Source organism: Neolamprologus multifasciatus, chromosome 22 (assembly GCF_963576455.1).
Source record: "Neolamprologus multifasciatus chromosome 22, fNeoMul1.2, whole genome shotgun sequence".
NCBI lineage: Eukaryota > Metazoa > Chordata > Actinopteri > Cichliformes > Cichlidae > Neolamprologus > Neolamprologus multifasciatus.
This window is the reverse complement of record NC_140459.1, coordinates 27,311,682-27,335,104: the sequence shown is the minus strand read 5'-3', so window position 1 is coordinate 27,335,104 and position 23,423 is coordinate 27,311,682. Positions and strand designations below refer to the sequence as shown.

At 39.9% G+C, this 23,423-nt stretch overlaps 1 protein-coding gene across 5 annotated transcripts in view; it reads right to left on the bottom strand.

The window, feature by feature from the left end:
• The window catches only part of trappc9 (trafficking protein particle complex subunit 9), a 241,430-nt gene that overhangs the window by 72,520 nt on the left and 145,487 nt on the right, over nt 1-23,423 (bottom strand). For all 5 annotated transcript variants that reach the window (XM_085148881.1, XM_085148882.1, XM_085148878.1 and 2 more), the window contains one exon: nt 5,035-5,188. In XM_085148881.1, coding sequence (XP_085005007.1) covers nt 5,035-5,188 — 154 coding nt within the window. The remainder of the gene's footprint in view (nt 1-5,034; nt 5,189-23,423) is intronic.

Sequence of the window (23,423 nt, the reverse complement as noted above, 5' to 3'; positions counted from 1 at the left end):
TGAAATAAAAAGGAATCGAGAGTGTTGCTTGGAAAATTGGTTGATCCTACTTTGAGCTGAAAGAGTGACTTTTCAGCTGTTAATTTGTGAATCTGTATTGTTCTGCTTTTAAGAAGCTTCTTATTGGATAAGCCCAGACAGTCCGGGAGACCTTCAGAGCTGAACTTTGACTGATGAATTATAGAAACAGCCTGCCTAAGCAGTTCAGCTGTGCAGTGAAGGTGATTTATCACAATTTAAAACTAGTCCTAAATTGCTCTGGTACAAGGTCTATATTTCAAGTCAACATGAATATTGGCATTCTTTTTAACCAAGTTTTGAACTTTGAACTATGTTGAGTTAACAAATATTTCAAGAATTTAAGATATAGTAGCGACCAAAAATACAGAACATGTGAAATTGTACTTTTTCAAATAACTGTATGCGTACATCAAGTTTAATCAAAAGTTCAGAGAACAGGTCAATAATGAATTTTTAAGGCTTATCTGATGCATGCATGCACCTCTGGACCATTTTTAGCTATTCTGCTATTAATAAATCATTTTACAGAAGAAGAAAAAAAAACCCTCTTGCACTTTGCTCCTACCCTCTGATACAGCACAATGCTGGGACACAACATAATTCATGTGATTTCTACTGAATGTTATAACTAAGGTGACTCGGGACAAAAATCCACATTGACATTCTCACTCCGTTTACGGAGCAGACCCTGGTGAATGCCGAATAAAATGACGAGCATGCTCCTGCTCTGCATTCCTGATTGGAAGCTATGGGCCCTTCAACTGAAAACTGCTTGGATTTAGTTGGCAAGTCATTTTTGATCCTTCACACAATTTGAGGTCAGTTTTAAGCAGATGTTACAAAAGTTGGAGTCCACAGCAAAACATCAAAGTGCACAGTGCAAATGTCAGAGGGAGACTTTTAAGGAGTGATAAAAAAAAAAAAAGAAGCAGTGTTGGAATCCATGCGGACATTCAAGATTATCTTAAATGGAAAATCAACTAAGTTTCAATCAGATTAAGTTTTTGACTTTTATGAACCTCTGAACTTTTTTGCATACCTTATATGTATGTACTTTTTTATTTTTATACATGCATTTTAGTCAGATTGCATATTGATATTAATTGATAGTAATTACTGATATAATCATAACTAATGACTACATATCCAGAGCTTTTTAAGCTCGCTATTGAGAGGGGAACTTCCACACTGTGCATTGAGAGATGACTCATGGACTTGGCTATGACCTCCTCAGGGGGAAGACACACACATAGCATTTGCTTTTTACCTCTTCCACTTTTCATGGCATCTGTACTGCGTGTGGCAGAATCACTCTTTATGAATCAGTACCAAACACCATCAACAAGCTCATAAATTACAAATTAAAGTGACTGTTAGTTGCTCAAGGCCAAATAATTGTGTCTAAGTGTGACATGCAGTGTAATCAGATTTTATAGTTCTCTATTTTTCATATTGTAAAAAGGAAAATCTACCCTGAAGCAGAATTTACATTGTGCTATTCTGACAAGTTTAGCAGCTGAGTCATTATCAACAAGGATGTGATTCAGTGTGCAGAAAATAATAGCATCAAGGTTTGACTTGATGATATAATGTGGCATCTGTCGCACAGCCAGTTGAGTCGCTTGCACTGAATTAGTAACAGACTCTATACCAGTTCTACTCTACCCTAATGAGCCATTTTCAAACACAAGCCACCCATAATGAAGGTTGAAAGGGTAAAATGTCACATTTTTAATTTCTACAGCCCGGGGGTGTAGCTTATTTCCAATTAGATCAGTACTGCAAAGCCTCTAAATCCTTTTCTTTGGCTTGTTCTTATAGGTCAATCTCCTGTTGACACCATCCTGACTAATATATCATACATGATACTATTCACACTTAAAAACAAAAAAAGAAACAACAGTAGTAACATATGTTCAAACAGTCTGCTTCAGGGTTTTTTTTTTGTTGCAGTAAAGGGAATGCTGTTGGGAATATATTCATACGTCGCTTTCTTTCTTCATTCCTGCCTACAAGCCGCCAAAGTGCTGGGAGATAAACCAATGCATATGGTGATAGAAGTGTTTACGCCCTCATGAAAAAACAAAACAAAATCCATACACACATAGAAAACAGCATTTTCAGCTCCCAGACTGGATTCCCCATTAACTGGTTACCATGCTCACTAACAATCAGTAGCTTCCAGTTTGGATTCAGGAGACAGACACTATCTCTACTTTTAAGATTAGGCTTAAAACCTTCCTTTTTGCTAAAGCATATAGTTAGGGCTGGACCAGGTGACCCTGAATCCTCCCTTAGTTATGCTGCAATAGATGTAGGCTGCCGGGGGATTCCCATGATGCATTGAGTTTTTCCTTTCCAGTCACCTTTCTCACTCACTATGTATTAACTGACCTCTCTGTATTGAATCGTATCTGTTATTAATCTCTGTCTCTCTTCCACAGCATGTCTTTATCCTGTCTTCCTTCTCTCACCCCAACCGGTCGCAGCAGATGGCCGCCCCTCCCTGAGCCTGGTTCTGCCGGAGGTTTCTTCCTGTTAAAAGGGAGTTTTTCCTTTCCACTGTCGCCAAAGTGCTTGCTCATAGGGGGTCATATGATTGTTGGGCTTTTCTCTGTATCTATGAAGCGCCTTGAGGCGACATTTGTTGTGATTTGGCGCTATATAAATAAAATTGAATTGAATTGAATTGAGCTCTTAGATACGTGCATAGTACTGCCAACTACTGAGTGATGAGCTGATATAAGGCACTAAAGATAAATCCAGACTGACTGACTATATACTTCTCTCAAGCTCTGCTTCCCTATCGTGGCAGCAGAAAAGAACTGAAGATGTCTTAGCTGTAAGCAAAGGACACTGTAGGGGCTTTGCTTTAAAATATAAAGTGGCCATTGTTATAATTTTGTGCTATATTAATAAAACTGCACTGAACGGAATTGAAGTCCTGGCTGGATTCTGAATTTAAATAGTTTACAGAAATTTCTGTGCATGTAGATTTGCAATTTCTGAAACCTCATCACAGTTAAATTACACAGACCTGTGTCTTTGAAGCAAAAATGTTAAGTTCTTTGCAGACAGTAGAAGTAATTTCGGTGATCCCATGGGCTCCAGCTATTGTTTTCACTTGTGTCAATGTAGCACAACATACCAGACACTCAAGTCTGGATGTGGAAAGCGTTATGTGGACTAATGCAGGTTAATTAAAATACAGATAGTATAAGGTGTAATCACGTCAGCTTTTGTTTGCAAAGTTGTTAAGCCTTATTCATTGTACTGCTTTATGCTGTATTTTGAAAATATGATTTTCCTTCACTGCCTTTGGTTTATTTGCTTTCGGTTCCCACTTTTGTGCTTCTCTAACCAGCCCTGGCTAATTTCACCCATTCCTCCTTGTTTATTTAGTTTGTGTGCGCTCCTCAACACTGTTAAGCTACCTGAGCAGCTTTAGTTATTTTTTTATGCTTCTTTCACCACCCCAGTTTTCCATGTTTCTAATATGTGCAGTCTCACTACTAAGTTCTGGACTAAAATTTTCTTTTATTAGAACAGTCTTCCCAAAAAACATCTGCATTTGGATCCTCTTTGAGCAGAACATCTAAGAATCAGGATATCAAGTACCAAGGTAGCAAAAGATGAGCAGTTGTCCAAATAGCTGTCTGTTGGCAAACAGCTCAAAAAGGTTTTCTACCTTTCCCTAAAACTCAATTTTTCCACATAGAGAATTTAATATAGAATAGAAGTCCTGACTTGGGGATAGTCTATATCTGCTAAATCAAAAACATCTTCAACATGGAGAACAACAACAGATACGAAACACATGAGCCAAAACGTTAACCCCTCCTAACACACTTCTATCTGGTCTTTAAGTCTGACGTCATTAACCGTTTCCAGGTCCAAACTCCGCTTCAGGTCCCAAAGTTAAACGAACACTGCAGCATCACTGACAGTTACAAACTGTCTAAATTCTTTCATCTGTAATAAAATGAACAGTGTTGCTGCTCTACCAGGTGTAACATTTAATTTTAACATCCAGTCATCCATGAAAACAGAATTTATGATTTTTAACAGAGTTAGAAGTTAGCAGGGAGTTAGCTCGCTAGCTTCCATCTATGACAGTTCCTGTTCTGAGGGATTATTGAAAAATTAAAACATACAGTTCTGCTGTCACTTCCAACATAAATGAAGACAGAAAACTAAACAGCAGTGATGTTTGTAGGGTTACTGAAGTTTGACTAGCAGGAATATAATAACGTGCTAGCTACAGAGCTGTGTTTAGCATAATATAAACACAGTGAAGCTGGTGAACGCCAACTTTTTTCTGCTCAATGACGTTAACTTGAGGGTTCACGATGGTTAGGGACGAACGCAATCGCATGGCAGGACGCTGTAAACAGGCCGTCATCACTTAACAGCTGGATAAGCACTCTGGATGGTGGTTTCATGAAACAATGTTAGGCACAATCAGATCACTGCCAACCATTCCCGCTTGTGTTTTATCCACATGCTATACTCATACATTTTGAAAAACTACAAATGGAAACTTTTCTAATTAAATCTCGCAGAGTAGGTATGCTAATACAATGTCACTATCTTTAATGGACCGCAGACTAAGAGCTCTGGCAAAGTGTCTCATTTCACAATTCACAAATTTAATTTCACATTTATATTCCCACTTACTAATATATCACTTCACAGTGTCAGAGTAGCAAGTGCTCTGCCATAAGCGTCCCCATCTGCTAATGCGGGCAAAAAATGTTGCCTACTGGCCAGAAGGCCTCCAGATGAAGGGTCCAGATGTGCTCTAACACTGATCAAACTGATATCAACAAACAACAACAGTTAAGGGAATGCTGACGAAATCTGTTTGACCGTGATTATGGCCACGACTGTAGGGGATTATTAGCTGCAACTGGTAGAGCGTATTTACCAACTACGTCTACGGTCATTGTAGTTCACTTTAGGCCAATTCCCCTAAAGATGCTTTTATAGTACATGTAACCACTGAAAGGATATAATGCTCCAACAGATGCCCAGCTTGCTGTTGATCTGACAGCCTTGGGCGTGCTGTCGCTCCTCCTCCAGCTGTTTGGGGTTACTGAAGCGAACACTTTCTTGGTCCGGCTGTGGCAGACTCTCAAAGTCAAACTTGTCCACCTGGATGGCCATCCTGCAACAGGAAATGGGAGAAGCACTTAGATGTACACTCGTACTTATGTAATTTTTCACCCGCCAAAAGGAAAAGGTTTATGACTCTGGAAATAACCCTTACATAACTGTCATTTAAAACTTTGAAACTAAGTTAAAAAAGCATGAATGACATGAATTTTTATTGAGTTCAAATTGCTCGCAGCTGATATTTGAGCTACTGTTAAGCTTTGGAAATGACCAAATATTAAAAGTTAAACATAAAACACCAAAAATATAAAACATCAATATTTAGCAGGTTCTTGAGAGAATTTATTATTGCATTTTTATATACATATATTTGTATACAACAAAACTATTGAGAGACCTCAGTGTTAGCAGAGTACAGTAACAGTATGAGAAGTCTTGGAGTCATTCTGACCAGTATTCGTCTTTCTGTGTGCACGTTAAACAAATATGCAGGACTACCTTTATTCATTTGCACAATATCACTAAAATTAGAAATATCCTGTCTCAGAATGATGCTGAAAAGCTAATTCATACAGTTATTACTTCTAAGATGGACTATTGTACTCAGTTATTATCAGGTTATTGTAAAAGCTCCCTGGAAAGCCTTCAGCAAGATTACTGACCGGGACTAAAAACAGAGACCATATTTCCATGAGAGGTGGAAAGAGAAGAACTGCGGTAAAGCAGGTGGCCATTACACAAGTTTTACGAAAAGTGACACAAAAATCAGAATTTCCAGATCCAAACTTGTCATGAAATGCATACGCACACTGAACGTGTTGTTTTTGTAGCAAATTCTAAAAACGCACTGTGAAAATAACAATGCCAGAATCAAGCAATGATGAGCTGGATCTGATGTTTCTAAACAAGAAAAGGAAGCAACAGGGATTCTGCGTTAATCCAACTCTCACGAGAAGGCAGGACCAGGGAGAATTTCATAGTTATGAAATTCAGGAGATGAAGCTGTATCATGGTTGCTTTAATATATATTTCAGGATGTCAGTGGGGCAGTTTGAGCTGTTAGCAGATGTGGGACCAGATCTGAGGAGGCCATGAAATCATTTCAGGGAGCCAACTTATAGCAACATCTAGCTGTACGGAGGTAAAATTGTACTATTTTACTATTTACTACACGTGGGCGATTGTGGCTCAAGAGTTAGAAGTTTGCCTTGTAATCAGAAGGTTGCCGGTTCGAGCCCCGGCTCGGACAGTCTCGGTCGTTGTGTCCTTGGGCAAGACACTTCACCTACCGCCTACTGGTGTTGGCCAGAAGGGCCGATGGCGCGATATGGCAGCCTCGCTTCTGTCAGTCTGCCCCAGGGCAGCCACCCATTCACACACCATTCCACCAGTGTGTGAATGGGTGGATGACTGGGTGTGTAAAGCGCTTTGGGGTCCCTAGGGGGGACTAGTAAAAAGCGCTATACAAATACAGGCCATTTACCATTTGTATGTCATTGTATACTACTGTATACAATGTATACAATGAACTGCAAGTGCACTTATTGCCAAACACAGCAGTATACCAGTGTGAGCAGCTCCATTAAGAATGGGTGAGTTGAAAAATATATTTAACACACATAAAATACATGCATTTTATGTGTCTGGTGTGTAAAGGACTTAAGTCAGGAGTGGGAGAGAAATATGCAAGGACTGGTACGGTAAATGGATGGAATGGACTGGTTATTATGTTGCTCTTTTCTACTGTAGCTGAAGTGCTCTATGCAACATTCACCCATTCATATGCATAGGTGCATTTTATCTAACATTCACATAAACATGGATGTAGTGAAGGAGGATGACGGCAGATGATTCGGTGTTGTGCCCCCTAGAGGGAACAGCTGAAAGAAGAAGACAGAAAGAGAAAGAAGAAGAGCAGGACTGTAACTGAGCAGAGGAGACTTCAATTCAAGTCCATGGAGTAACTAAAAAATTGATGTGTTCAGAGTCAATGTTACTTTTTCTTAGATATAGTTCATACTGTAACTAGCTGTAACTACATTCAAACATTTAAAATTATGATTATCCAATATTAATTATATACTTCGTCAACTTACAGGACACATTTTCTCATTATCCCGCAACAGATCTCAGCAGAAAACCTTGCATACACCTCAGCATGATGGCAGCCAATGCAACCTGCCTTTGTGTGGTTTGGCCAGTGCTGAATTATTTATCTAGTCTGAGCAAACACCCTCAGGTGCAAGTTTCCTCGTCTATACTGTGGGTGTTTCTAAGTTATTTATTAACAAAAGTCAGGCTCATCTTTGCCCGAGGTTACCTCAAATGTCACATCCAGGATTCAGACTGTACTTGGAACAAACTAGACAGACCTTTCCTGCATGTGTGGAAAAAAATGACCCACAAGACCACTTGTAATTACCTCTACATTATTCAGGACTAGATCCATTGGATCCATTCTTTCTCTGCCTGCATACATTTCTGTAGAATTCAGAGTGAATCACATGTATCCTAGCACACCGATACTAACACACAATCATCAGAGATTTTTATAAGGCAGGCAAAAACAGTCGCAATGAAGGGCTTTGAAACCTAGCATAAGGCTTACACCAGCTATGGGCGTGTGTTGCATTTTCTCTAACTTATTATTCGTCCTCAGAAAACCATGTAGATAGATAACAATTTTAAAAGGAAGTTTTTATGCTTTTCCAGTTCATTTTTAGTAGCATTGTACGATTAAGTTCAAAATAATTCTTCTTTACATTATGCTTCATTCAACAAGTATATTATACTTTGTCAAATTCACTGTCTTAGGAAAACTATTTCACCTCACTTCCTTCCTTTATGCTAACCTTAGCATAAAGGACCTTAGATAGCCCCCAAAGACATATGGTTTGAATCACACATGAGTGGGGGCTTATGTGCTCACAGCCAGACCCTGTTTGCCTCATTCACACAACCCTAGAGACTGGTTGGTGACTGCCTGGCAACCAGTGGTCGCTAGGGAAAAATGAACATTGCCTGACTGATAATGAGTGGTTATTGACAGTCATGTGAGCCAAGACACCAATCAGCGGCTCCCTGGTAACCATTCACTGCTGCACCAAAAACCTCATCGCAGTTGTTTTGGTCACAAGCAGCTCGCCACGGTCACCTGTAGTTTGTATGGAAGGCACATTTCTGCAACCAATTTCATCCAGTGACAACCAGCAACCACTTGCCAACAGGTCATGGAACACTCAATGACGTCAGGCAGAGACATTTTGGTTGTTTAGAGCAGTTTAACGCCAGAGATTCTGGCTCAGAGGAGTTACTTCTCCACACATCAGCCTAAAAATGTGTCCTTGTTTAAAATGAAGCCAAAATTATAACTGTATATGACAGAAAATATGAAAAAGAATAACAAGCTTGTTACTTGTCTCTAAGGTCTATTAATTACAAACAAATGGAATGACGTGTGAGAGGGAGTCCCACTTGCTTGCCATCATCCATTGAGCTAAAAGAAGTTCAATCAGCAGCTAGCAGCTACAAACATGTGTTTCTGTCAAGTGCTGATAGAGACATGACTGCATTTTTGTGGATGATGTTCCTCATCTATTAGATGTTGTAATATGCAGATGTTTGGTTAAATTTGAGCTATAATAATTCTGTGATGTGAAAATCTGGTAGTGTTAGACTTCTTGCCTGTTTTAGAGTGTTGCTAAACTGTGCAGCCACTTATTGCAACTTTTACCACGATACAATTGAATGCATTTTAAAGGGTTTTATGCATGCAGCCAGTGCAACTAGGTAATCCTTCGGCTTATTACAAAACTATTAAATTCCTTTTGCAATCTGAAACAAGAAAAAAAAAATTCTACAGCAGCACTTAACAGCAGACAAGACATTTCTTAGGCCTGTCTTACTGGTGTCATGATGATGTTTTGCTGTAAAACTGTGAGGCAGACGCCAACAGATTCTACCTCACATAGAAAGTTCAGAACAAAAATGAAATCATTAGCAGTCTTTCTTCCTGCTTTTATTAGTCTTATCACTCTCTACTTTGAGAAATGAAACAATATGACTTTTAGTTCTCTAGTCACCTGCAAATCACCCAAACATCCATCAGGTAGCATGGAGGTTAACTTAAACTTCCTGCTTACCCCCAACCAATCATAGCAGAGAGCTGTCCCTCCCTGAGCCTGGTTCTGACAGTTTTCCTTCCCACTGTCACCAAGTGCTAGTTCATATGGGGCCATTTGATTGTTGTGATTTTAATATAAAGTAAATATTAGTCCTTTATTTATCCAGGTAAAAAATCTCATTTTCAAGAGAGACCTGGCAAGTGCCTTGAGACAACGGTTGCTGTGATTTGAATGAACTTGCAAAAACAGTTTTGATAAAAGTCGTGTCTCCCTCCCAGTTTGTTTCTAAGCCTTAAGGTTGAACCACTGCTCTGACAGGAATCAACATAAAAAGTAACGACGAGGCCACCTTTGCTTTGCTTTTTTATTGATAAGAAATCCACAGCGGAGCTCTTTATCCACTGACTGGTTCACCTCTGGATTCTGGTTCATAGAGCACAGTGGCTGTGTCCTGTGAACTAGTTTCTTGTGTTGTCTTTCACTATATCATCATCACCGACAACTCAAATGATAACTTATTAAGCCTCCAGTTTTGTGCAGCCCCAACCCCCTTTACTGTTCCCAGTCAAAATTGACTGGTCTGTTTTAACAACTCTGAAATTACGATAACAAACATTTTTCATCACCAAAGGGGGTCGTTAGGTTGATTAAAACACTCAAAATTTAATAAAAGAGGTGATCTTCACTTTTATATGTTCAAGTTCATAGTGTGGAGGATGTCATAAGGCCCTGAGGCAATCAGATGTAAAACACAATATTTATGAGTGTTTTAAGTTGTAAATCGGGGAGATTTGACCTGATCACGACAGGAAGGGTAAGTTAGTAGAATTTTATTTTTACTGAACCTTTGGAGATAAATATAGGCGCTTCAGTCAAGACGTTGTACTGAAAAAATAAAAAGTGTGTTGTAAAGCTCCTTCCATGCCCTTTCATATGATGATTTTTTTTTCAAGATCAACTTTGACCTTGTGAGCTAAGAATGAGGGTAAAGGTCAATGACTTAGCCAACCTAGGTACTCACGTCTCCCAAGGAATTGAGTACCTAGTATATTACTGTGAAGACATTACAGTTAAAACTAAATTTTACTGATTGTCACATTTGGTGTGACCTTAAGCTCAACCTGATTTTTACCAAAATTAAATCAGCTCAAGCTGGTATTGGTCTCTACCGTGTGTGTTTCTGGGTGTGTCCAGAAACACACATGCATCAAATTAAGGTGGAGGAGAAAAAGCAATGCAATTATTATTCCACAGCCTTTACAACAAAGCGCAACACAAATTAAATAACAATTACGACTTCAAAACCAAGACAATAAGGAAAGCTGCTCTTTGCTGCACCACAAATACACCCGCCTTTGAAGATTAGTGGCACTAGGCTTATGTCACTGACTGAAGTCCCACCTTCAAATGGGCACTGTGTTTTATTTAGTCATCTTCAAAAGCGCACATGACACACTAAGTCTATAAATACTGTGTAGCACAATGAAAATGGTTGATAAATTGGAGGGCGCAGACTGGCAGAGTCTGGGACTGGTTTTCTTCATGTAATTACCAAGAGACAGATGGTCACATTCAAATCTACACTTCAAATGGTAATACGGAAAGAAATGCATTTTAAGGGAAATACAAAATAAACGTTTAGCAATTACAACAGTGAAGAACGTATGGTTTTCATATTCAGCACGTCCACGAACGTCTGCTGCACTTCTGCAAAACTCGGGTTAAAAAGTGCATTTTTCAAACATCCTTTGTTGGCCTTCAACATATGTAATTTTTGACCAGTGGCAGTCATGACAACACTTGTCTCATGCGGTGGGCAACATTTGGTCAGTGAGCGATTGTTTAGAGCAAAACTTCATTTGAGTTTCAATAGTGTTTGTTCACTGCAGATATAATCATGTTTATATGACCACAAACCAAGAACAAGCAGCAGGTTTTCTTCAGTCTTTGGCTCCACATGCTAAACAAACTGAAACAACTGCTTAAATGCTTTCAATGCACACCTTTGTATTATAACCATTAAAACTGTAGGATTTACATGTTTGCATTACCAACATTACATATCTCAGATTATCAGACTGTATTCATTGTCTAAGTAGAAACACCAGAACAAACTGATTTGCTCTGTGGAGCTTCCAGTTTGAGCTCAAAAAGTCACAAAAATTCTCAAATCACTTACTTCTGACTTGGTTTTAATAAAGAATTAAAAAAATTAAAACTCTATAGAGCACGGCTTCAGTTATGCCAACATTTTCAGCAACACTTTAAACATGTAAAACAAAAGTGAATCAAAGTTCGTCTACCGATGCCATGATATTATAAATAATCATATCCGCTAATCATTCTCACGGTTTGGACACCAAATATTGCCATTATGTCAAAGCTGCTGGCATCTCACTACTGACCGATTACAGGAAAAAAGATACTAACAAATTAGGTATTGCTTTATCATTTAAAGAGTCACATGGTTTTTAATATTGATCAGGTTTAATTGTTATTGTATGTAAAATACAGGCGAATAAATCTATCAGAACAATGTCCCCTGAGAACTGAGGGAAAAACAGCATCTCTCAGTTTAACTTTTTGTCCACTAGTGAGGAAATACTGAATAAGCTGGGTCTCAGGGGGATATTAATTAGATTTCAAAACAGTATTATAAAGCATAGAAGACAATGACTAACCTGCTCAAATACATTTTAAAACTGGGTTAACTGCATTCTGGATAACCCTGTCTTTAAAAAAGTGAACACCTGAAATCCATTATAAGCAGGGCCACTGCACAGCAATTAAATATGGAGCCAAGGCTACATCCACCACCTAACCAGACCCAAAATGGTGTTTTCCTAAAGCAGGAGAGCATTAACAAAGAAAGCTCTCCCACTCCCACTCCCACCATCTTCTTCCAGTGATTTGATTGTGGAGTCTTTCAAAGATTACACCATATCTAGAGATTAATCTAGCCTATTACAAAGCTTTTAATAACAAACTGCGTGCTGAGCTGTGGCCACCGTGGAACATCTCTACTCCTAATTCCCAGTCCATTTCACCTCCCTGCTCCCCTCCTTCAATAACAGACAGCTTGGTGTTTATTTCCCAAGGCTGAAAAACGTGGAGATGTGAGATTAGATGGATGTACGAACTTATTTCAACCACATTCCTGTGTGTCAAAGGGTGAGCTGTGAATTGGCCACTCAAACAAATGTTCAAAGGCTGTGTGCTTATGGAAGCCAGAGCCACAGAAATAAGCAATTGTATTCATGTCCACGACAAATACCTGCAAATACAGAGGTCTATTCTTTTGCTATCATGTGTCTGGGAGCAGGCCTTTGGCACTGGTATTTTTATAAGGTGCAAATATTTTTGTTTTTGTTTTTGTTTTCTAGCCTGCATCTATTCAGTATTCTGATGACTAACAATGAGCTTGACTCCCAGTGACAGCAGAGGCAAGGCAGAGGTGTATCACAGCATGTTTAAAGCACAGAACATAAGGGTACAGTCATGTTCTGCGCTATTTTTTGTGGCTTCGCTGAGCAGGCAGGGTTTAAACAGACCCTACTGATAACACTTTATCTTCATGGTGCTGTGCCTACTGACTGTAATAAAACAAATAACCAATTTTGTCAAAGAAATCTGCATCTGATAAAAGAGATTCATAGAAGCAGGTATTTGTGTCATACGCTGTATTTGTAAAAAGGAAAAAATGGTGCCTAGCTTTGACGCAGTACCAGTGTGTGTTTTAGTCCAGAATGTTTTTCATCGCTTTGCTCGAGCAGGGATTGCAAGGTTGGGAACACAAAGGACAGGGCTGAGAAAGCTGAAGCTGGGATTTGAGTTCAGTCCTCCACGTGGTGTTGGTTTTAAGGTTAGTCAAAGATTGCAGCTTCTGTCTTCAGAACTAGCTTGTCCGTCTGTAAACACGAGCTCTTGAGGAAACTGGCTGGATATAAATCTGATATCGATCAGTCTCTGCCGGGCTGACCGATATCAGATATTTATGGACACCTCAGTACTGATTCAAAGAGTTTATCAACTGGGTTAGGGGATCTTCTGGTGTAAAACCAGACCACTGCTAAATTAAACTAAATTGCTAATTGCTAACCACTGCTAAACTAAATTTTTAAATAATAAATGAAATTGTTGGCTAATGATTGTTTTTTTATGTTTACTTGTATGATTAATTTGTGTTATGATAAAGAAGCAGCTGTGAAGCTTTAATTTTGGTGAGTGAAATTCTGATATTTAAGTTTAGTCTCTGCTTGGCAGCCATGAAGTTTATGTGCAGCCTTCTAACCAAGCTGGTAAATGAGCCCTCCAGCACTCCATCCATATAATATCTCAGTTACACTACAAAAAAGAAGGAATCCAAACATTGCAACTAACAAAAAAAAAAAAAGTGGTTGACATGATGTCTTTTTTCCTCATTCATTGACCAACTGCACATAGTTGCTGCAACAAAGTGCAGCAGCGGTGCACTCTCAACCTCTAAGCAACCACCTTCAATCATGAGCTGATTGCATAGGCTGCCTGGTGGGAGGCAACTTGTCTCCAAACCTCCAAACAATTACTGTCCCACTCAGACTGACTGCAATCACTCTCAGACAGCTTGTAAATAACTGCCTTCTAATTAGTAAATGCCGACTTTTTGCCAACACACTCCAATCAGTCTCAGTCAACCCACGCAAAGAAGCACAACTTGTCTGCAACAGGCAACTAAACTGAGCTGATTGCCAACTGGTTGCATTTGTTTGCAGTCCTGCAGCAACTATGACACGATATGTGGTGGAAGTTTCTGCCTTACATCTCTGAGATTCTGGATCTCTCAGACTGAATGTCAGTAGTTAATGTCCATTTCAGTGTAAACGATAACCGACCAACAGATGTGCTACTGTTGTTTTATTTTCAGAAATAAATATGAGCAGTAGTTTCAGACTTATTCTTATTTGAACAGCAAACGGCAAAAGCAATTTCACAACCCTTGGAAGATGCTGTTCCCCCCGCCAAAGAAACAAAAACAAGATTCACTCACAAAAGCATCGACTGGATTACATTTTTCATGCAGAGAGCTACAGCTATTCCATGTGTGCTGTGTTAGACATGAAAAAGCTCTAAACGCAAACAGGCCTTGTTTTACTAAATACCATCTTGTCCACTGGGTGTGACTTCTAACACTTTATTCCTAATTATCACCATCCTGCAATAAGCTGTGTCAGTGAAGCCTTTTTAATGGCAGTAATGACACCAGCTTAGGATGAGACGGTCACAGAAAAATGACCCCATCCTAATTAAATGCTGTGTTGCCTCAGACCAAAGGTAGACGATAATCACATTAAAGCATATGGGACTGCTTTCATCTGACCAATGTGAAGACACGAATCATTTCAGCTGTAAGCTCTGCGAATGCACGCCTCTCTGCTTCAAACACCTTAGCGGTGCAAGAGATTCAAGTCTTCAAAAACAAACACTACCAACAGATTCAACTTTAAAAAATGATTCCAATGACGGCAGTGGCGATGCTGAAGCTTCATGAAATTTTCTGTAATTGCTTCCCGTCAGTAACTATTGCGTTGGTATTAAAGCTATTTAGCTTGTTTGCTGGAGATATTTTGTGTAGTTCTTGTGGTCGCAGCGCTATGCATGCATGTCCCCTCGAGTGACAGGCTGTGATCCTGCTGTGAGGCGTGTGTACAATTTCAAACACGTCCTCCACGGCGTGTTAGAGAAAAGCAAATCGTTTGCAATCGACAATTTCTCCCGAGCCTTTTTGCATATTTCTTTAACGGTGCGCGATTGTGTTCTGTCACTGGGGAGAAGCAGAGAGCGACGAGCGTACCGAGAGCAAGTGTGTGTATGTTTTCACAAAGAGGGTTATTTTTAGCTCACGTGCAAAAGCTTAAGAGTGAAATCCACAGAGGCCTGTGCAGAGGCAGGCGAGAGCAACAGTCTATTTTTAGACTGCGGCTGACTCTTTGTAACCCTTTGTTTGCAGCAGCTGCAGAGGCGGTGATGCTCCATCCATTAGCGTCTCGTTCGATATATGCTGAGCTCCAGCAAAGAGGAATCCTCACAGCCAATTACTGGATGTGGATAGGCAGTGAAGAATGCCTCTGTGCAGACAATATCCTAATGCGCTGGCTGTCATTAAAAGTGAGGATTCGTGTGCTATTACAGGGCTTGACAGAGTTTTCTATTTCTGTTTCAGCTGTTAAACGCCAGCAGCTTTTTGGGGGGCTGGGTGAAGGCATTTTGCCATTATTAGACAGCGCAGTGAAGAGAGGCAGCAGGGCATGTGAGTGCAAAGAAGAGAATGACGTGCAATTTAATCCCTCAGTTGGAGTTGAACCAAGGATGCTGCAGTTTGCAAATAATAATACATTACAACTGTTACTGTAAGAGAACTGGATAATCCCTTGAGGGCGCAGGGCTTAAATGTCACATCAAGGTTAATTAAGTTACTGGAGAACAAACCGTATGCGAGTCATATAACCGTCATGTCTGCCTGTATGAATAGCAGAGCCCGTTTTAATAACCAAATAAAAGATGAAAAATGACTGTGAAACAACTACGAGAGGCTGATAGATGGAGTGGTTCTAGCAGCGCTGTATATAACAACATGTAAAAAGAGATTTCAGTGTTCCAACAGCTTAAGCATCCACAGACAGCAACAGAGCTAAAACGCCCCCTAGGGAACGTATCGTTTCAGGAAAATGTGAGAGGAGGAAAAAAGAAAATCTCTGTAGACGATGACAAAAAAAAAAAAGACAACAGGTTGTGGAGCAAATATACGTGTCAGTGGTCACATGTTCTTATGCTCTGTCCTCAGCAGATATGAGGTGCTTTTAATAGATGTGATACATAATGAGTATGTGTATTTTCTAAATGCTTTTCTACAAAAGAAAAGAAAACATTATGATATAAAAACTGAGCTGGGACTGCTGGGGATGGGATAACTGACTGCAGATGTATTATGTGCTCTACTGCCATAAAAGTAGCACAAGAAGGGGGAAAGGTGGTCACCATGGAAACAAGCTTTGTTTGAAAAGCTCATGCAATGAGGCGTGTCTGCCCTTGTGCGCACCGATCCAGCAGAGCCAAAAGGCACAGCGAATGGGGAGGAGATGGCGAGAAATGAGAAAGTGCTGCAGTGAGTGCTAGCCACACGATCGACTACAGCTATTACGGAGCTGGCTCAGCACTGATAATGGTGGACGGCAGTGGGAACTAGTTAGCGCCAGGACGTTGATGCTGTAATAAGATGTAAACCCCCCCAAAGGCCTATTTAAATCTCCAGGGAGACGCAGCTGTCTGCTGATGCAGAGTGGGTGTCGGAAGGTCCGAGAGCAACCTGCTGCTGGCAAGGAAAAAGACACCAGATGACTTTCAAGGCTCGGAGCACGCAAACTACTCAGCCCCCAGAAATGATGTTGATTTTAAAAATATCCACTGACTGATGTGAATACTACTCTCCCATAAGACAACAATAACAAAACCTAACAACATGACCGTATACTGATTGCAGATAATGACCAGAGCTGAGCAGTACAAAAACTGAGGCGTTTTATGAGGAGGAAATATTAAACATTTTTCCGCAGATGATTTTTCTGTGTAATTCCAAAAATAAGTCATTCTAACAAAAATTACTGTGGAGCCAGAAGAAATTTTGATTTCTTAAAATTAAATACAAACAAAAACTAAACTAGCACTAGAGGAAAGCGTTGAGGCAAATGTGTGCGTGTGTGTTTGAGTTTACTGAAATCAGCATGGTGCCTCACAGCAAGAAGGTCCTGAGTTTAATTCCACCATGAGGCCGGAGTCTTTCTGTGTGGAGTTTGCATGTTCTCCCTGTGTTTGCGTGGGTTCTCTCCGGGTACCCCGGCTTCCTCCCACAGTCCAAAGACATGCAGTTAGTGGGGATACGTTAATTGGAAAGTCTAATTTGCCCATAGGTGTGAATGGTTTTCTGTCTCTGTGTTAGCCCTGCGACAGACTGGCAACCTGTCCATGGTGTACCCTGCCTCTCGCTCTAAGACATGGACGGAAGCTCCTAAAATAATTAAATAAATACATAAATAAAAACCGTAATAATCTTAAATGTATCTGATTTAAAGTTGGCTGATTTCCCTTTAAGACCATCTCCTTTTGGACTTCTGCACTGCTGTAACCACTTGCACTTTGATGCCCACCAGTTTGTCAGTGTGTTAAACGTGAAACATGAAAGACTAGTGAGTAAAGAGAAAACTCAAGATTACACTTGATTGTTTCCTTGAATGTTCTCTTTCAGACACACTGTTGGGGCTGATTACAGTACACACTTACACATAAATGTACAAGGACAAAAAGACAATGATTGTGGATTTCATTCATTCCCCTTCCCATTCCATGCAAGGCCACCAGGGTTGGCTGGAAGACTGTTTACTTAGCCTGGCAGGGCAAAGGACACTGTCTAAGCTGAACTATGGACACGCACACACATACATATACTGATAAGCACTCACCGGCACATCACCCTCCCTACTCCGGATCCAACGCCACCTCCAACGCTTACCTCCCCTCTGATGTGGACATCGGGTCAGTTGGAGGCGCAGTCGAAAGATTGCAGCGGTCCCAGATCAGATGTACACACTGGAACTCTTTCCCATGTTGCTGTCTGTGTTTATTGTGCTATGGTGTGTTGATATCTGTGCATTCCTGTATTATCCTTTTGTGTTACATATTTCGATGTTTTTTTTCTCGCTACCTAGCCTGACCTGTCTCCCCAATGTGATGTTTGTGTATTGTATGTACGGTCGGCAAGGTCTGTCATCTCGGTTGTGGGCAAAAGACCTGCAACTGACAAATAAAGGCTATCTCATCATCTCATCTCATCATCTACTGTTGAGCTCATGCTGCCTCAGGTGTGGATACTCTGGAGTCTTCTGCTGAAAAATGCAGACCCACCACTCATTACCATTGATGATCCATAACATGAAATTTGGATCTTGGAGCCAATGTCCAAGAGAAACAATCAAGATGTACACAAAGGTAAAGGCTTGAAGGGAAACTTGACACGCATAGTGCAGCTTTTAATATCCAACATTTTTCCTAATATTTGAACCTTTGATTTGTAAACTCAAACCCACATTCCAATTAGTGTAAGATTAGGGCACAGTGGCCTAAACTGTGGATTGAAAACTATTAAGAAAATCGGGAAGACATTGACGATGAGGTAAGAAGAATCACACGAAAAAGAGATGGTCACGGACCTTCTCCAATGGGTTACATTCATCCAGATGACAGCTATAGACAGAAGCCTCAGGGCTTCCGCTCTCCATTTCCAATAATTAGATACTGCTCCAACACGTGCATCAAAGCCATCCTACACAAAACAATCAGTCACCAAACAAACTGACTGACTTGCAATAAAACCCACGTAATTACAGTGCTTAAGAACTCATCTTGGAAATGAAAATGACTTTTCAGTGTGACATGTTGGACAGTATTTCTTATTTTCTATTCATATTAACAACAGTTCATAGCTTCATCTCATAATTTGCTCTATAGAATCTAAGAAATGTTGTATCCACCTGACAGCACAGAGGATCTCTCATTTTCCTCCTCAAAGACTACAGAGTAAGTGAAGGGCATGGTGCTAATTTACATGTCGTTTATGCAGAGCAGTGACCGTTAGTGTGTCATCATTTTTTTTTTTTTTTTGGGGGGGGGGGGGGGGGGGATTAGCTACCATGCAGTAATCACAGGATGAATTCATTAGTTCATCAAATCCATAATTAAAATAAACGGTGAAACATACTAAAGAATGAAAGCCACATTTTACAGTGCCATTATTCAAATGGCCGTAATTTCAGAGAATTTCAAAGTTTACAAACTGCTTTTGCGTTATATTTTGTAATGACAAATCCATTAATCACATTTAATAATTTAATCCATCAAAATTATCCACACTGTCACCACAGAAGATGAATAATGTGCAAAAATGAACAGATTTTTAGCGTTATACCTGCTTATGTTATTAGATAGCTGCTTTGTGAGTTTACAGTATGTGCTAGCAAACTACAAAAGGGCACCTAAATTTAAAAAAAGAAAAAGGAAACAGACATGTCAATTAAAATGTCCTTCCATTAAAATTTCACAGTCACCAACTAGAACTGTGCAGTTTAGCTAGCTTTACAGAGGTTTGTGCCAATTGCAGGACTAGCTATCCTAACTATGTAGGACTCACCAACAAGCTGTACAAGCATCTCACTTTCTATGGAGCTTTTCATAATGTGGCTTTAATTTGCCAGAGGTACTTCCTAACCTCTCAAATCTTCAATGATATCAAAAGCAACATATCCACAATTCAGTTTAGCAACATAACTCAGTGAAAGTGAGTGTGAGGCAAGGGCCTTGAAACACTGAAATATGTTCGAGTGTGTCTACAGCGGCATCGGTTCTTAAAGTCGCCGTTTACTCTCTGGAGAATAAGTTCGTTTGAAAAAAAGGACGACAACTACTGGTGCAGAGTGACACTGAAGTTTGAAAGTGACAGACCTGACCTGTGTTTGGATCTTGATTGTTTAGCACCTTTAACTGCTGACAGCTGAGAATTTGCTCATAGTTTTACAGACTAAAAAGACAAGACAAAACAAATAAAATCAATTGGAAAAGGTCAATGATAATTTTCAGTATCCTTCAATTCTTACAAGTTAGAAATTCAGTCTCAAATACCAACGTATAGGTCTGCATTTCAGTAGCAGTAACGGTGCTTGAAATTTGCATTTCACTGTATTCCAGAGCAGCATTCCATTCTCAGCACGATCCTGTAAAATCTCACACTTTGAATAGTTTTGAGAAAGAGCAATATTACGCCAGGAAAATCTGCAAAATCTAGGCACAAAAGAAGAAAGGACACACTATCGTTCCTCTGTTCTTCTCTGTTAAAAGCCGAAATGGGGGGAAATAATGGTTTGGATATCACTGTGGTGGGATCGCGTCAGTTTCGGAACCTTTTCAGGCTCCCAAACATCAAAGTGAGCATTCGCAGTGTGAGGTACTTCCCTTTTCTCCCATTTGCCATTAAAGAAGACCATGAAGAGGATGAAGACCTTGTAAGACACGTCTGTGAATGATGTGAGAAGATGAAAGGAGCACTCAGTCTCTCACCCTCACAGGAAGAGATTACACATGTCACAAACTGAACTTCTCCAACACCGATAAGCTCTGTGTTTTCCTGTGACAGAAACTAAGTTATCGGATGTCATGTATCTGAAAATGCAGAAATGTGTATGAATATGGAAAAAGCTCAGTGTCTAGAAAAGTCTAAAAACTGCATTTCTCCTCTTCACTTAAGGCGGGTTTTTCATGACTTTTTATTTGCGTTGCTTTGAAAAGGCTCAATGTAAACAATTAAAAATCATAGCAGGAAAATACGGATGACTGACAGAGTCATTTCTGCAAACGTCAGATTGAAGCATTAGCTTCAGCAGTCCTGGATGAAGACTCCAGAAAACATCTTGTGCCTGACACCTCATTCATCATAGAACGGGACAGAAATTTGAAATGACAGGGCCATCTGATGTCGACAGAGGATGGAGTTGGAAAGACGATCACAATATGGTTCAGCACAGTGGCCCTGTTTCTCACCGCATGCAAAATTCTACCCCACTCTGAATTAAGCGTGCTCTGGGTATGTGAGAAAGCCATTTTCCAAACAAGGAATGGGGGATGAGTGATGCTGGGAAGGGTATTCTCTGCCTGGAAATAAGTGCATGCTGTGAAAGAATCAGTAGGCTGCTTCTGAACTGATTCCCCGATGAATTCAAATATCAGGCCTCAAGAGAAATATCTATGGGACGGATATGCTGATTGGTGGGGCCTAAGGCAATAGCTGTCTTTAAATGGAATGCTATTCAAAAGAGGAAAAGCAACACGTGACTGTTCGACGGAAAGCATGAAAACGTGCTTGGGTAAATGGGGCTGGTGTATAAAGCGCTTTAAGTGCTCAGGCAGAGTAGAAAAGCACTACATACCAGTCTATTTGCCTCAGTGATTCACTGTCAGATTCTAAAGAGGCAGTGTTTTAAAGCAGTTACAGAGCATTTGACTTCCATTTAAGGTCATATCTTTGGTTTTATGATTGCATCTGTGATGGAAGAAAGTGAAGTTCAGCAACTAAAGAAATTACATAGCAGCAACAGATGGCCTGACTTTAAACAGCAGAAGAAAATACAGTAAAACAAAGACTGATACTAGAAAATCAGCATCACAAACCTTAATTCAATAATAGTTATATTTCTGGTTTAAACTTTTCCACCCACCAAGTTTGGGTTGTATAGTTCGCTGTACTCAAAGCGGACCTGTCAGGATTCTCCATAACTTGTTGACTGGCTTTTTGAAAGCAAGGATGGAACAACTGTAGAGAATTGTCAGCGTTCAGTTGTGGATTCTTTGTGTGCCATGTTTCTCTTTTACATTGTCTCAGTTACAAGTAGTTAATAAGTGAATAGTGAGTGAGTAGTGAATAACCACCGAGCACATTTGGTGCTTCACACAACCGCTCTGAGGTTTTACTTGCTTATTTTCAAAGATAACTACACTATCTGAGAGGACCAGGGTCAAATCAATCATTGGTGTATGGATGAATGCATCTTTTATAAGTATAATAATTTCAGTCTAGCGTGTAAATTCTACATTTTTTGTTCCACAGAGGGTGGTAAATGGAAAACCAGCATGGAAGTTTGGAACAGAAATCTCTTCCAAGAGACTAAAAATGGTAAAATTGCATTTTCAATCAAATACATGTATTCAAAATATGGCATTATTCAAGTTAACAATTACTTGCAGAAAGCCCCTGACATCAACACATATAGGCAAATGTAAAATAATTGTTTTGGGTCTGTATAGTAATTGGAGCACCTGGAGAGCCAACAAAGTTGAAACCATGGTCTTTAAAGTAGAAAGAATGATGAAAATAATTATTGGGAAAGCCTTTAAATTGAGACATAAATGTAACGAAACAGATCCTCCTGTGGTCATAAATGACAGCAGCGGCTTGTTTGGAAGTCTTACCAGGAGAAAGCTTTTTTTCTTTCCTTTTTTGTAATGCCCTTCGGATAAAACCAAACAGCACATCAGCACAGACACTGGTGGTAGCGGGGTGGTGATTTGGGCTTGTTTTGCAGCCTCAGGACACGGGCACCTTACTGTGACTGAGCTGACCATGAACTCCGGTGTCATGCAACAGAACAAGGATCTAAGCACAGCAGCAAATCTACAACAGAATGATTGAAAAAGAAAAGGATCAAGTTGCTGCAACGCGCCGGTCAAAGTCCAAACCTCAATTGATTAAAATGCTGTGTGGACTTGCAGATAAACACCCTCAAACCTCCATGAACTGAAGCAATGTTGTAAAGAAGTGTGGGCTAAATTGCCTCTACAATGATGTGATGGATTATCACACAGAAAATAATTACTTGAACTTATTGCTGGTAAAAGTGATTCTTTAAGCAACTGAATCTTTGGGTAAACTTGATCGTTAGCTGGACTGCACACAGCCCTATGAAAACAGTACCCTTCAGTGTTACAATGAAAACCCACTACACTGCTGGTATTATAAAAATGTAATTTTCTTTTTCCTTTTAGAAATTTGAAGTTATCTCCTTTTAGACAATAATAGCCCCAAATTGTGGCAAGCCTGTTGAACTTAACTAGTCATTTCTAACCAGGAAAGATTATTTGAAGAGCCGATTGCTGAGCTGTTTGGCTGTGTCTGAAAAGATCCCTTTCCATCCCCTAATTCGTGTCAGAAAATAACATCCCACCCCTGTAGAGAAGGGCCTATGAGTCACCAAACGGTGTACCTCCGCTCATGACTAAAGATTGCACTGGAGAGAGAGTGCCGACAGGAATCATAATTTGCCACTTTCCAGTGAAATGACAAGCTGAGAGAGACAGACACACAAGCGAGTGAGGCCGAGGTAAGCTGCAGGAGACGCTGATGATTTATGTGCACATGTGCTGGCATGTCTGAGTGGTATGGGTGGGGATGGAAGTAGGAAATTACAATTATTCTCTGACTTAGTAGATTTGTGTGCATTTATATTGTACTTTGTTACACTTTAGATTAATCTAACCATATTACAGAGGGAAGAAACACTTATCTATGCTTAAGGAATCAAAGCGATCTTC